The sequence below is a fragment of the Puntigrus tetrazona genome, chromosome 3 (genome assembly GCF_018831695.1).
Source record: "Puntigrus tetrazona isolate hp1 chromosome 3, ASM1883169v1, whole genome shotgun sequence".
Classification (NCBI taxonomy): Eukaryota; Metazoa; Chordata; class Actinopteri; order Cypriniformes; family Cyprinidae; genus Puntigrus; species Puntigrus tetrazona.
Window position 1 is genome coordinate 9591325 of NC_056701.1, and position 15953 is coordinate 9607277.

The 15953-nt window shown below is 40.3% G+C and overlaps 1 protein-coding gene across 2 annotated transcripts; it reads right to left on the minus strand.

The window, feature by feature from the left end:
- Window positions 1-990: 990 nt before the first annotated feature.
- dnmt1 (DNA (cytosine-5-)-methyltransferase 1) lies at window positions 991-13689 on the minus strand. 2 transcript variants are annotated; one of them, XM_043235264.1, is made up of 35 exons: window positions 13466-13689; window positions 12792-12834; window positions 11822-11929; window positions 11510-11741; window positions 11318-11390; window positions 11113-11197; window positions 10993-11030; window positions 10858-10912; window positions 10695-10778; window positions 10219-10328; window positions 10016-10134; window positions 9828-9920; window positions 9557-9708; window positions 9295-9482; window positions 8223-8237; window positions 7555-7735; window positions 7366-7463; window positions 6596-6749; window positions 6402-6517; window positions 6108-6306; window positions 5903-6036; window positions 5645-5824; window positions 5336-5560; window positions 5013-5205; window positions 4805-4895; window positions 4537-4668; window positions 4092-4374; window positions 3855-3996; window positions 3447-3613; window positions 3167-3344; window positions 2659-2854; window positions 2417-2580; window positions 2216-2332; window positions 2046-2136; window positions 991-1299 (listed from the first exon to the last, which is right to left on the minus strand). In XM_043235264.1, exons 1-35 carry the CDS (start codon window positions 13510-13512, stop codon window positions 1262-1264), a joined length of 4521 nt encoding a protein of 1506 aa, XP_043091199.1. In that variant the 5' UTR covers window positions 13513-13689; the 3' UTR covers window positions 991-1261. The 2 variants fall into 2 exon arrangements, with proteins under 2 accessions (XP_043091199.1, XP_043091200.1); XM_043235265.1 differs by lacking the exon at window positions 8223-8237 and having other exon boundaries at window positions 13466-13688.
- Window positions 13690-15953: the final 2264 nt, after the last annotated feature.

Consider the following 15953-nt stretch of genomic DNA (forward strand, 5'->3'; position numbering starts at 1 on the left):
TCTGTCTTTAATTAGCTTGTTTTCTAAGTATGTGCATTTAAGTGTTCTAGTAAAGCGATCAATGTTTTACTTAGAAATATTGGGGAAGTAATGAAAAGATCTTGAGGGGAAATGCTGATATGGCTTTGTTAAAAGTTCTCAGATTTGGTCTGTAAACAGTTTTGCTATGTAGAGGATATTTTGTCAATGTGCGAGGCTTCTGATTCATTAAGTGCTGCAGGTAAATAACATGAGGAATATAGTGCAAGAAATGGTAACAAACACCAATCTGCCAGTCTTTAATTGTAATTTGCGCTTGTTAAATACAGTGGAGAGGCAGTCATAAGATGGACAAACATGACTTAAGACAAAACCAGACAAGTCTCTTTAGTAATGGGTACTGACGCTGCTTTACTGCAGGTGACTAAACATTGCTTGCTGTTAGGGTGGCAAGAGGTTTGAAATGTTTTTAACATGGTCTTCCTTAACAGTAGTATAGTACTTGTCAATGGCCAAAACATGTTTTATAGAAATGTTAATTGATGACCGTAATATGCACCGTTGCAAACTCATTGACAGATGAAGCAGTTTCATATTCAAAAAGAAACCTTTTACTGATTATGCAATTCATAAACGACAACATGAGGAAAGTTTTCAAATGGACTACCAAAAAAAAAAAAATTCCAACCCCACATCCAAAACTTCACTGTGCTTATGATTGGCATGATTAGTGTATTAGCATTTTTGATAGGCAGTCATTCAGGACAATGCAATTTTAACAAAAAAAATTAAATAAATTCAGTGTATGAACTCAATACTTAAAGAAACCATGTGCTTTAAGTAAATTGTCCTCTTGCCCACTTTTCTCTTAAAGTTATAGTTGCAATAGCAATCTGATACATATTAAAAAAGCATAAGCTCACACTGCAGTACCTCACAGCAATCCAAGAAAGCCCAACCCAAACAAAAATAAAATTCACTTGCAGCCATTTACCAGATTTCAGACATGAAAACCATTGAATAAGAGCTTTATTTGAAATATTACAACATATAAAACTACATAGAACTTAATACCACCGTTTCAGAGTGGATAATTGCAAATACACTGTTAAAAGTCACACTTATAAATTGATAAAACATCACATAATGGCACTGCACAGACTGTCCACTGAAATGCCACTGAATTGGCCAGCTCCAGACCAGCTTATGGATAAAAATGGAATGATGCGTCACAACGCTCCCAAACACAATGCAAATGTGTGGCGGTTTTAGAGAGATGGCTTTAGTTGCAAACCTCCATCTTCTCCTGCTTCACAGGCTCTGAGGAAGAAGTCAACAAAAATTAAACCTCATTCTAACAGGGAGATCAAGTATTTTATATTTAAAGAGCAGGTCATATGGTATTTTAAAAAGGTGTCCTAATCTGTGATGAGTCCCCTACTACAGGTTTAAAATTAATGCAGGGCCAAGAACATTGTACATTTTCCTCAGAATATGCATTTAATATTAGTTTGATCTGAGAAGGTCTTTCACAAGGCTTTAATTCATTGAATAAATGAGCATTGCCAGTTTCAAATCGAACCGCGGTGCAGGTGTTTTTATAAGTCACCATTTAAGTACAATTTTGGACGTCATTTTCATTTTATCCTGCATGTAAAAAAAAAAAAAAAAATTGTTTGCAAACAAAGCTTTGGATAGTATTACAGCAGATTATATGCCGCCACAAAGTGGTCACTGGTTTTTGTTTTTTTGTGCTCATTTCACCAGAGTCTCATCACGGTTTGCTTTCACTGCACAAAACAGCATCTTGACACGTTTACACAAATGGTGGACAGATCAGTCTTTGTTCGCATTTCATGGGCAGGTGGGGATTATGCAAATATGTATACGTCACTAGGTAACATACTGGTTGTTACGGCAATTCTGAGAAGACCAGAGACGTTCTTCCTTTATCATGCACTAACAACTTTGCAGACTGTTTAAACTGAATGGCAGCTACAAACTGTAAATACGATTTTTCAAAAAACCCATGGCCCGCTCTTTAAAATGAATTAAAAAAAAAGAACCTGTAGCATTCTCCTTCATCTTTCCATGCACACACTTCTTGATTTCCAGGCCAATGGCTTTGGAGAGGGGTGGAGGCACAGCATTGCCAACCTGACAAACAAAAGCTCACGGATTAGTGTTTTTGTTTTTCCCCCGGCCAACCTCTCAAAAAGAAAAAAAGGCGGTATACCTGTCGGTGTTTATCCAAGACATTACCAAAAAAGCGGTAGGTGTCTGGGAAACCCTGCGAGCGTGCACATTCCCTGACACTCACCACACGGTGCTGCTCAGGGTGGAGCACACGTCCCTGTAAACACGAGCGTTATTGCAACAGTACAGCTCTTGACCAATTAAAGCAGTTACGATTCATATCGTGAGTGGTTAGCAATACCTGCTTGCCCATGGGCTCAGGATTGGTAACTGTGGTGCTAAAAAACCCGTCCCATTCCAGACGGCCGTACAGACCAGCCCAGTGATTGTGGCGGTTACCCGTGTGAGGCAGACACCAGGGAATCAGTGTGTTGAACTGCCTGTCTGCAGGGTCACACGGTTTTCCTAGTGAGAGATGACAACTGGTAAGTCAGGATTGAGAGAAAAATATATAAGTAAAAAACAAAACAAAAAAAACCCTACCCTCAGCACAGGAACACACTCCCCTCAGGGCACCGGTGCCACTGCGGCCATTCTTTTTGTCAGAGTGGGTGTAGCGAAGCTTTTTTGTGTTGGTGCCATCCCGCAACCGCACCTCAATATTGGGCAGATCCCTCCAGTCAGACCCAGGAGCAAGAGGAATATGGCGCATACGGGCCGCCACCAGGGCACTCATGTCCTACAACATAGAAACTGACTACTTAAAACTGCTACACCTGTGGCTTAAGGCCAAGTTCCTTTTCACAAGATTAACCTGACATTTAGAAGGCAGAAACACTCATTTAACCCTTTAAAATGACACATTATGGGTTAGATAAGAGTTTTTCCCCTGCTGTTTAACTTTCTGTGGGTCTTACAAGACGTACTTGTATCAAAGATACAGTTAAGATGTTTCCTGTAAGTCAAATGCAAAAATGACACCGTTTGGAAGTTACATGACTCATTGTTAGCTTTAGTAAATCCAAAACAACTTCACAGAGAAGGGACTCACCTTACAGATGTGGTCCCTGAGGATGGGCTGGTATTGAGAGCCCCGAATGTGCCTCTGGAACCAAGACTGGGGCTCACCATTATAGGAGATTTCCAGAGCTGCGGCTCCGTTACGAATCTCTGGGAGGTCAGACATTGTGTCCCGTACTGTGATGGTGCGATAGATGCCTCCGTTTCCACTGGACAACGACGACGACAAAAAAAAAAAAAAAAAAAAATTACAGGACAGAAGCCAGAACTTGTTCATGTGACAGCAACTGGGGTAACATCAAAATGTTTACCGGGTGACATTGCTGACATATTTCTTCTCATCAACCACCACACTAAGAGAACAAGCACGTGGGGCAAAGACATGCAAGGGTTCAGGGAAGCGGGGCAGTTTTTCACCCGGGGCTGCAGCCAGGATGATCGCCCTGCGTCTGGTCTGGGCCACTCCATACTGCCCTGCCTGCATTAAAATAAAGTGATTACAATATGCATCGCCCAGCCTTTTTACTGCTCTTTGCATAGGGGTTAAAAAGAGACCGTGCTGTCATTTATAAAAAAATAATAATAATAAATTCCCATCTATATCCTGAAGGCTTTTACAAAAAACTTTAAATCAGTTACCACATCCAAGTTGAGCATTAGTTAACTTTTTAACCTATTCACCTGCAGTGTCTTGCTGAAAAACAAAAAGTCTAACTTGCCTGTAGCACACCAAAGGTGCACTGGTAGCCCATACGAACAAGACAGCGCAGTGTGAGCTTCAGGACCATGGAGCGCTTAAATGACACAAAGTTCCTCACGTTCTCCAGAAGGAAGAACTTGGGTCTGTAGTAGTCACAGTAGCTGAAAGGGCAAAGTCAAATGGTAATTGCATAAATCAGAATTTTTCCCCAAACAGACAGAACCTTATTTTTCATAGCAAGACTTATTCTGCTAACCTCAAATACGAGACAACCAGAGAGTTCTTGAACTTTGAGTATGTGCGCGAGTTAAAGCGGTTCATGCCACTGAAGCCTTGGCAGGGCGGCCCACCGCAGAGCATCTCCACATCCCCCTTTTGCGGCAGCTTCTGCCCAAGAGAGTTGGTTTTCTCCCCAGACATCACCAGCTTTAACAGGACGTTGCAGTCCTCTGTGAAGACTGTGGTGCCTGGGTTATTTAACCTGAATGCCTGAGCAGCAGGATCCCACATCTCTATGGCCCAATGCGTCTCAGAGATATCTGGTATTTAGGAAAAGAGATTGATTCAATACTGTTACATTGTCACAATTTGGGTCACATCTTGAAGGTTAAGGTCCTTCCCTTACAAGAGAACTTCACTGTAAGAGGAAACAAATCCCTAAGAAAAAAAAGTTTTCAGAAATGTCTGAATAGAAACCCAACCTGCTTGATGGAAACCTTCAGACAGTCCACCACAGCCAGAAAACACATCCAGTGTGCGTAGTTTGGGGAGTGTCGTCTCTTGCAGTTCCTGATCCTGCGATTCCTGTGCAGCTGCTTTACCCTTCCCTTTACCTGCAGAAACCCACAATACAAGTTTTAGCATTTCTGTCACCCTATTATGATTTTTACACAACACTGCATTCATAATGGGCAACTTCATGCCAACCAAAAAACCCTCATGACTTGTCTTAGTTATAAAAAGGTCTACCTTTCCCCTTTCCTTTTCCCTTGCCCTTATGCACCGCTGATCGAGCATGATTGGGAGGATCCTCAAATGTCTTAGTCCTGGTATTGTATGCCTAAAGAAAAACAAAAAGTTAAGACAATTCTCCAATGCTTTATTGTAAGTTTTCCAGTTGAGCTGAGGCATGGTTCAGTGGATCAATGCCACCATCTTCTTGCTCTTTATCCCTCACCTCTAGGAAATAAAAACGATCAGGTCCTCTGCTTGAGTAGTCCTGCACACTTTCCACCAGGTCCTCTGCATACTCTACTTGACAGCGGCCCAGCACTTCTGCCATGTTTACAGTCACCTCTTCATCACTCCAATAGAGCTGGTTTATGTCAGAATGGTAGGCACCCTTGGGTCCTTTATGAGTGTTTTCAGGCCTGAAAGTAACAATCATGAACTCGTAAGGATATTAGAAGATAAAAGGTTGTGCTTCAAGAGACTGATGTTAGCTAAAGGATCTGCTTTATATAATTTAAAAAGGAAAAAAAAAAAAGAAGAGATTTTCACCTATAAAATTTATAGAGGCGCAGTTTGATCTCCATTCTGTCTGGCTTTCCATCGCTGCGCCTGCTGCAAAAGATTTCTTTGATGCGGCCAACACGGAAAGGCTCTGGTGCATCTAGGTTTGAGCCCTTGATGTAATCTGAGGATTTCCTATAGTATTCTGGGTACAGATCTTCATCAACATCCTCCTTCCTGTGAGAACGCTTCACTGGGCTTCCATGTTTTACCCTAAATGACAAAACATACCTTAAAATGAAACAGCTATCAACCTCTGAATAATTTTCCAAAAAGGCAGGGGAAAGAAAAGCTTACGAAAAACTAAAGGCCTCTGGAGGAAGATAGACACTGTCCCCTACTCTGTACTGCTCGCCCTTCAGGGTTGCTAAACCATAAAAGGCTTTAGAGTTGCTCTCCTCACCCTCCAGGGGTTCATAGACACTAGGCACTTCTTGAGCCTCTCGTTCCTTTTTCCTCGTGCAGCTAGCACAGAACCTGCAATGAAACGCATTAAAAAGCAATGCACAGAAAAACAGATCTGTAAAGACAGACAATGTCTAAAAGGGGGCTCACTTATACTTATGGTCCTCTGACGGTATGACCTCAGGAGGAGACTCAAAGCGAGCACAGTCACCATCATACAAGAGCTGATAAAAGAAGCTTTTTCCATCATCCTCGATCACTTTAATGTCATCATCCATTCCACCCTGAAAGCATACAAATATTAACCCCGGTCCAGTTTAGGTCATAATTGTAGAGCAAATTTTAGCATCTGTACCTCCATGAACCAGCTTTCAGATGGAGCCCTATAGAGGACGTTGACCTTGCCTTGGACAAAACTCAGCTGGATGTCTTCACACTCATCTACAAGGAAGAGCTCAAGAGGGTCCGACGACTCTCCAAGAACAGTATCGGTACCACGGCAAAACCAGTGAGCATGAAACATCTTCTCACCATCCTCCCATAACGCTGTGATCCTGTAAGTCACAGGGAAAACATTGGCTTACCAATTTAAGGCAATGTGTTGCCAAATTAAGGTGCCCCAAATAAAATTGCTTCAATAAAAGGTTACCTGGCCAAGTACAGCGGGTGTGATGGGTCATCAGGGCTGACAGAGACACAGTCTCCCACCTCCACCACCTCATTCTCCACTCGCACTCTTGTGTAGTACTCCTTCCTTCCATCAGTCTGAAAAGGACAACATTTATATTTTAAAGTCCAGGAAATGGACATTTAGGCTCTTGCTGTATGATTGAGATCACATACCTTGATGGGTTCGCCCACCCAGGTGATTTTATTCTTAGTCTGTTTTTTCTTCTTTGCCTGGGACATTTTCTTTGACTCTTTAAGAACAGGCAACACTTCCTCCTCATCCATATTCTCATCATCCTCAGCTTCTTTCACTGCCAGGTTGGGACATCTGGACAGAGCACAACACACCCATTTAGCTTTAATCCAAATGCAAGGATTGAGCTGGAGAACGCAAACTGGCAAGAAAATAAAGTGCCTCTCAAAAGGGTTTTCCTATTCTCAGTCAGTACAAAAGGGGGCAGCAACTAAACATTGTTCTGCGCTTTATTAGCATTAGTCACAGATATAAAACAAAACAGACAATGAGGCACAGCAAAAGAAACCATAAGGGCAGACTGAAAATGGTCCTTATGGTTTCGTTTGCAGTGCTTCATTGTTTTAAAAAAACAAACAAACCATGATTAAGAACTTAGATCTCACTACTTTGTTCTTACAGGACATTAAGTTAAACAGTTACTTTGCATTATATGCGCCGAGTGTGTATGTGAAATAATATATCAAACTGACCAAGTAAATTAGAGATAACAGGTCAGCTGCATTTATTATTATTATTAAAAAGAAAAAAAGAAAAAGAAAAAAAGATCGGTTCCAAACAGTTGTGTTGGTCACAGTTCAGAAGCCAGCTCTGACCATTAACTGACATTTAGTCTCAACACATGGAAAAGCTACATTTTCACAAAGCAGAAGGACTGTGCAAATATGAACACTGCCCACAGTTAGCATACCTCCTCTTCTGACAGGCCTGTTTACTTTTGCCACCGCCTCCAAACTTGATCATATCCTTACAGGCTGAACACTTGCCACAATCTGGTGCTTGACAAACCTAAAAAAAAAAAAATAAATAAATAAAAAAATTCGGCATCCGAGTCATGTGGAAATTGCAGGCACACTTCATTAATAAAAATGCCACCTACCTCACAGACACCACAACGGTGTCTCTTCACACCACCATCCTTATTGTTCTGGTCAATCTGATCAGAGAAGAAAGTGTCAAAGATTTGATAAACCAATTTAGTGGTGGTGGCTTTAGTTGGGCCCTTGCTGTCTTTTTCAATCTTGGTGGGATGTCGGATGGCTTGTCTTCTGGCTTCCCTCCTGAACAAAGTAAAATGTAATGAGCGACAAATTCACCATTTTACATACAAAAGACCACCAACAGTCAAGCAAAAATGGAGCCATGCATGAAATGTATTGCTGTCACAGGACACTGAATGGATTGACAGTCTGTCAAGACTGGGTGATGAAACTCTTACAAGTCAGTTTTAGAGATCATCCAAGCAGATCGGCTCCGTGCTTTTACAGAACAAAAAGGACACTTCATTCTTCCAGAGGCCTAGTTTTTCCTTAATGGGCAACTTGTAAATTCAAACAATGGGAGCACAAATTAACATCTGTTATGCAGAGCCATGCAAGTAAGGGAGCAAAGGGGAAAAAAAGCTATGGAAAATGTTCTTGTTCTCATCACCCACCCCTTTCAGCTAATGAAGTAGTTTACCACCAACACAGGCTACTGCAGTTGAGCATATGGGAAAAATAAATAAACCAAGCCACACACTTTGCAGAAACATCAGGCTTTACATACCAGTACAGCTGCCTGCTGCGTTTAGAAAGGTTAAAGGACCATTAGAAACATGAGGAGATCATGCAACAAGATTGAGTGAACTTTACCATCCCAGCATACCACAGAATGACTACCATAGCGTCAAGAAAGTTCACGCAATAATTTAAATTAAAAGTTGCACATTTAAACAATGTGATTGGTATGTTTTAACAGAAAGTCATCTGGTGGAAAACTACAGATTGCACTTCTGCATTTGTATTGTAGCTCAGTCAAACTGAACCCAGTGCATTATGGGTGTTGACGTTTTCCATCTTATTTCATCTCAGCCCTTTGTTAAATAACACTGATGTTTACTGCACAGCCAGCTGCTTAGGATAGCTACAGGATTTTTTTAAGTACAAGTTAAGACAACCTGCACAAACAAAATTAAGACCCATATTACCATATCCCATTCGTATCTATTGTAACTTGTTTAACTTAAGTTATAAATAGCTGGACTTCATAGAGATACAAGCTAACATTTATGAACTGTTCAAACTAAAGTTTTACTCTATAAAAAAACAAAAACCCACAGCTCGCAACTAAAATCATTGATACCAAAACTATTTTCATGAGTTGTCAGTCAACCAGTTCATATACAGCCCTGTGTGATTGACATCTTGATTTTCAAATTGGTCTAGTCAAACAAAAATTGAAAATGCAAATTCATTCTCTGCCAGCACATGGAGCTCAGAACAGAATTATAGCAGTTAACATGCCAGTTATATCTGCTTGCCAATTTGTTAATTGTCTTTAAAAAAAAAATTAGCATTGGATGTCCAAATATATGGTGTATTAAACCACTAACAGGCCCTTTGCACATTAAGAACAGACACACCCATCATTAAAAAGCTGCACACATCTGCCACCTTTTGGTGGCATTATACCAAAGACCATTTTAAATGTTCCAGGCAATCATAATATTTTCAGGTCAGTAAAACTATAAAATGCGGTCCAAAAATGTGTACACTTATTTTAGTCACAATCAGTCCATTATATCATTCATTAATCAGTGCTCATAATGACTCATCCAGACGTTTCAATGAAATCTCACCTCTTGCCCAAGGTAACACCAGCCAGCTTGATCAAGTCTCTCATACAGGGAGTGATGATTATGGGCTGCTCGTCTGAGTCTCCAGCCTCATCATAGCTCTCCACCTGCTCCACCGCAAACTGGGCATGGCGCAGCAGTGTGTCTTCTGTAAAGCGGTTGAAGTTAAGCCCAGCAGGAGGAACAGTAGTCTAAAGATATGAAGGAACAGGTCAGCAATGCTGGTGATGGGATCAGACAGAAACATACACTTGAATCAGCTCACCTCAATTTTGTTCAGCAGATCCTCATATGTGGCATCTTGGTTCTTCTGAAGAAATTCCACCACAATCTTGCTCATGTAGATCTTCTCCTGCATTAGAGCAAAAATGGGAGAGTACTCCTCACTAGGGTCCATTAAAATGTAGTCAGCAAAAGCTGTGGAGAAGAAAAGCAACAGGTTAGATATCATGTTCATGGAATAGTCCGATTAGAATGACTCTTGATTATGTCAGGGGTTTATTAAACCAAACAAAAAAAACATTAAAAACCCATACCTGTGGTAAAGCCAATTAGAGCCTTCTCCCCTCCATCAAAACCAGTGATCCACCAAGCATTGATGGGACCAAGCTTCTTGGCAGGAACCCCACCTAAAGAGAACAGTTGCAAACGGTTTCATCTACACAACCCTAACACAGCAAAAAAAAAATTGTCAGTGTTCACAGTAAACAGAATTTGGACATACCATCCATGCATGGGTTGTCATCGTAGATGGGTTTAACAGAACAGCTAAAGTACAGCTCTACATTTTTCTCAATAAGGCCAGAGTCAAATGGACACAGGTGTCCACGCTTGTCATACACACTGCGAATCAGAATTGTAAATGTTAGTCATAAATTGGGGGTGGGGAGGAGAGCATTTAATATATTTAATATTGAATTTCATTACCTGAAGTTAGTAATTTTGTGCTGAGGCAGATCTTCATAGCTTTCAAAACCATCTGCATTTGCATCGAAGAGGGACAAACGCTCATCAGTCAACATCTCTGGTTCATCCAGCTACCAAAGAGAAATCACTCTGTTAGCATTGAAGGGAACTAGTTAAAAACCAAACGTGGATCACCTAAGTTTAAAACTGCCATCATTCACTCACCCTCATGTCATTTCAGAGCTTTATGAGTTTGTCATTTTGTAATAATGTTAATGGTCCCCACTGACTTCTATAATCTCTTTTACTATGCAAGTCAAGTGACCAACTGTTTGGTTTTTCAAAATGTGTTCAAAAGTAAATTAGATTTAGAATGACAAGCGAGCAAATTACATTTTTCCTTTTGAGGTGAACTATTCCTTTAAAAACCCAATTAAAGAGACCTTGACTGGCAGTAGCCAGACAAACAAAAAAACAGCTCAAAGCATAAAACTCACAGCATCATCAGGATCTCCCTGGAAGAACTTGAGGTCTGAATCATCCAAATACTGCCTGCAGTCAAGACATTTTGGTGGAGGGGTCTAAAACGCAGATTAATGAGATTCATTTGTTGCATTAATTCAAGCAGCAGCATAAAAAGGGGAGTGAAACAAGCATCACCTTGGCTTCAGACTCAGGCTTGATCTTGCCATTAGTTGCGTTCTCAGTATCAGGCCTGAAAGAGGGAGAGGAGAAGATTAACCACAGACTCATTACATATGGAGAAAGGCTAGTTTAATTTGACTAGCAACTCACTTCTCAGCTTCTGTTTTAAATCGTTTCTCTTCATGGACCTTGAAAAGGGGAACAATTTTTTTATTATTATTATTATTATTATTATTATTATTATTATTATTATTAAAAACAAAAACTTACATCTTCTGCAATATCCTCCTCAGGCTTCACTTCTGCTACACCATTTGTGGTTTCTCCATTTAACTCATCAGACTTGCGTTTTGGGCTGTTGGAAGAAGGTTCAACACCCATTTATAAAAAGGACAAAAACCTGACGTCAACTGCCCAAGCTCAAAACTCACTTCACATTTCGCAAAAAGACAACAACACTTAAATGTTGACTTACACTCTAGAGAACATTGAAAGGATAGTTGGCTGTTTTCCAGAGTTACGCGTGACCCTGGTACTGGCTGGAGACTCTGTGGGGGAAATAAAACCATTACTAAAGACTAAATATTCTACATCCAGCACACAACGCAGAGATGCAGCTGTTGTAACATATGGAGGGTAATTAAAAGCTGTAAACCCTGCAGCTCACTCTTGGGCTCAGACTCTGCTTTACTGCGACGGCCGCCCCTTCCCTTGGGGGCGCTGGGAGACTTTATAGCATCTCCTTCCTCCTGAGTATCCATGGCTCCCTCCTTCTCGCCTTCGTGAGACCCATTTTCAGAGAAGCCGTTTGAATGTCCGTTCTGCTCCACGCCATCATCCTCTTTGACTACTCCCAGAGCTTTCTTCAGCACGGCCTTTACCTCCGACATGTAAACCTCCTGATCAGAAAGACACTCGAGTTGAAGCGCAAGCTCTCATCTATTGCGGACAGGAGCACTGAAAGGGCAGCGTAACTCACAGTGGAAAGCTCAGAGCTCTTTAACTTGTCCTCAAGGATTTTGAGCTGGTCCTGAGTATCAGCGAGCAGGAACTCCTGCAGTAACCTGAGCTTTTCCTTTACGCACTCCTACACAATGAAGAAAGAAAACAGCAGTCAAGCTACAAAAATGTTGAAACTCACTCGTGCATTTGGCTGCTGCTGCTTTTACCTCGAATGCTTAATATTAACATTTTGTCAGTTCTTGCTTTCCTTAAAATCAAATTATCTTGGCATTGCTGTGTTCTCGTGGAAAGCATTACACTTTACAACACTTATCAAATCTAAGGCATGTTTCTCAAAGATATTTGGATATAAATGGTACGATGGAATAAGACAACCAGAAAAAGAAAATTGCCACAAAAAAAAAAAAAAAAAAAAAAAGTAAGGAGATATTGAACCAGATAGACATTGGTGGCTAAAATTTTGATATTAACGTGGTTTGTTATTTAGATACCCATAAACATTTTCCTGAACTACCTGCAACAGAAAGAATCTGATGGAACATCGAAAGCGATGGATAAAACCCAGACCTCAATCCCATAAAGCTAATTTGGGACAAGCCAAAAAAAAAAAAAAACACAACAACAAAAAGGATTTATGGCACATTTAAAAAAAGCCTTTGGCTTGAGTTGTACATGGGATAACTGGGTTGAAGATCTCTGGAATTACATTAACTCAAGAGAGATGAGCAGTTGTAATTGCTGCAAAAGTTGAATAGGCCAAATATTAGTCAAACGGGCAATAAAAACTCAACTCAATTGTTGTGCTCAGAGATACCATCATGTTTCAAGCATTAAGATGAATTTGAGAGAAAAGGCCAGATTTTCAGATCTGTAGGGTGCTGTCACCACTATACGAGTTATTTGCTAACATGCCGTTAAGTTCACAAAATACATAAGGGCATTTTTGTGAGACGGCTACATATAAAAACCCCCAACAACCCCCTCACCTCATCTGACAAACTGTCTCCGCCTTCATCCAGCACCTGCAGCCTGGGAACACGAAGGTAAACATCTCGTTAACTTTGCACACCATCTAACATCAATGAATCGACATGCATTAAACGTTCACACAATCTGAAACATTTAATCACCACTCTAGTCTATCAATCTGTCCATCTTCAGATGGCTGTTCTAATCTCAGGCGAGTGGCGCAAGTAAACAAACGCATGCAGCGAAAGTCTCGTTTCGATATTAGCATCGCTTCTGACGATCCCGCCGTGATTAAAACTACGCTAAACAGCAGGATTGAGTTGTTAGAAGTCTCGTGCAGTGATTGAGCAGAGCGAGACAGGAGGCGGGCAGAGCTATTCTCGGACACGTGTATTTGGCGCCAAATGCAGTCCCGATTGACACCTGCGAGTCCGTTCGCATCAAAACAACCAGCCGCCGCGTGTTTTACATGCACACGCGAGCCGATGGCGGGTAACCTCACAGCATTTGTAGCACGGCTAAATGCTAACTACAGTAAAAACTTAACGCGTTTCACATCTCCCCCCAAAAAAAGCACGTCCAACAGCGAATGTTATGTGACGTGATCAACGTACAACAAAGCCCGCGAAGGCGCAAACTACGAAACGCAGCCCATCGTTAGAGTCGCATTAAGGCAAACGCAGCACAGTACCGTTCCTTGACATCCTCCGGCAAAGACAATGAGGTCCTGGTAGGCATTTCAAGTTCGAGTTTGATCAAAGAAAAGGACTATTTAAAAACACGATTTAAAACAACAACAGATAAAAGCGGCGATTAAGATCTGACAGTGCTAACTGCAGCGCTCACTGGAGGGGCTTTATGAATTGTCGCTAGCAGCTGAGAAATACGCGCGGGCCGCTTTTTCGCGCGGAAACGCGGGTGAGTTGGACGCTACCACTGATTTAAAGCGAGGGGGTCGAATGTGTCAAATGAGTTGTGCGTTTCTGGATTGGTTTGAAACTACTCAGTTACATTGCTTTGCGTGTATGGTAAACGGTATATTACTGTGATATATAAACTTTGAGATGGAAAGAATAGGAAACCTTTCATTGTTTCATGGATGTTTTTCTTGTGCACCCCTTCTGCGGCTTTAGAGACACAACCTGTATGGGAGGTACCATATTTTGCTTTGCTTCAGGGGTGACAATTCACTACTCATTTTAATTAACTCTTCCAATGTAAATATTTAACATTGCCGGCAAAGAATAGAAATCTGAAACCGAACCGACCAGTTATATTGGTCTAATAATGTTATATAGCTTTTAGATAGTATTCAGAACTAGAATGTATTTAGAGTACAGTCTTATGTTACTTTATTAAATATTTAAATGATTTATTTAAACACTGACATAGAAATGACACATGACCTAGCTTTAAACAAAACAAACCTAATACTAAATTAAATAAACACAGTAACAGCAGCATTACCTGCATGTTTATGCATGTGTAGTGTTAAAGTTTATTTAAATGTTTTTACTGAATTAAACAAAAGAAAAGATACTCATTTTCATGAATAACTAATTTAATCATAAACCCAAATAATTTATACAAATGTAGGATAACCTAAAGTAATTAAAATAATTAAAAAAGCAATAACAAATAAACAATAAAGAAATTAAACGTTAATATAATTAAAACGTAACAAATGTTCTATTTTGAAAACAACCACAACTTTGTATAGTTTCTTTACTAACTAAAACTTTTTTGAAAATGAAAATGAAAATAAAGATATGCTTTAGTGGCATTTCCCCCCTTTCTCCTTTTCCCCCATCTTTTGTGATTATGGCATAGCAGAACAAAACAAAGGTCATCATTGGGGCAACCATGGGCCCTGGTTTGGGGCATTTTTACAATACAATAACTTGACAAAATCATTACACAGTAACAGCAGCATTTTTCATACTGAACTATTCAAAAGAAAAGATGTCGCACAGATACTTATTTTCACCAATAACTAATTTTATCATAAACACAAAATCCTAACATCTACATAGTCTATATATACAAATATAGCATGATCAATAGTAAATAAAAGTTAACAAGGGTGTTAGTTTAGTTTTTTTTAGGTCTATTTTTTGTGACCAAAAACAAATGTTGTATTATATCCAACTCTATTGTATTCAAATGCATTATAAATTATGACCATTTTAAATACCAAATACCTTTTCAAAACCAAATTTACTTTCAAATCATTTTCGTCCTATAATCAAAATCATGCAATACTTAGTTTATCCTACAGATGGCGCAACAGGCCAGTACACTTTTGTAACACATCACGTTAGAATCCTTTCTTCTCCTGACCGCAAGGTGTCACTGTGGCACAGCAGTAGCAGTTAATGCCATGGGTGCGCGACTTCTCAGAATAAATGTGTTCTCACATATGGAGGGTGGAGTGGGAGAACAGAACGATCATTAATCACAAAGACGTACTGAAAACAACTGTATATGTTTGCAGCTGTTTCAGTATGGCTGATGTCACTTCCTGCTAACTCTTGGCCGTATTCCCAGCTGTGTTGTCTCCCAGGGCGTATTGCTGTTCCCACCCAGGAATTCTGGATATTTGACAACAACCAGGCCAGACCATCCTTAAGACCACTCAGTCAGAGTTCACAATCATTTTTTTTTTTTTTTAAAGGTCATGCCGACCCATCCGAAGACACCCTTTTTCCCATAACGCCATTCTTATTGATCTCTCCTCACACGCCCTTCTTTCCTATAAAACCCTTCGGCTAAACATCTGCACTCCCACAAAACCTCGGAACTGGCTCTTATTGGACTGTCAGAAATCAAGGCCAGCAGTTCTAAGTAATATTGTTTGCGAACAGATTCATGTCCTAGCGAGTCGGGCCTTAGCCATGTTCGTGCATGTTAGCATTTGGTTTCCTTTTTTTATTGTCTAGTCAGATTTCTGCAATAAGTGGTATTAAGCTCTAGTGTTCATGTTAACTCAATACTGCGTAGGACTGAAATTCAAAACAAATTACGTAGTTGGCATTAATCACTTCTATGTCACGCACACAACAACAGCCACTTCAGAAGTTATACTTTTTGGTGTATGCTAATCGCTAAAAACGTGTGCGAAACCCTCTAAAAATGTTCAACTACAACCTTAAAAAAATATAAAAAACAACAACAAATGG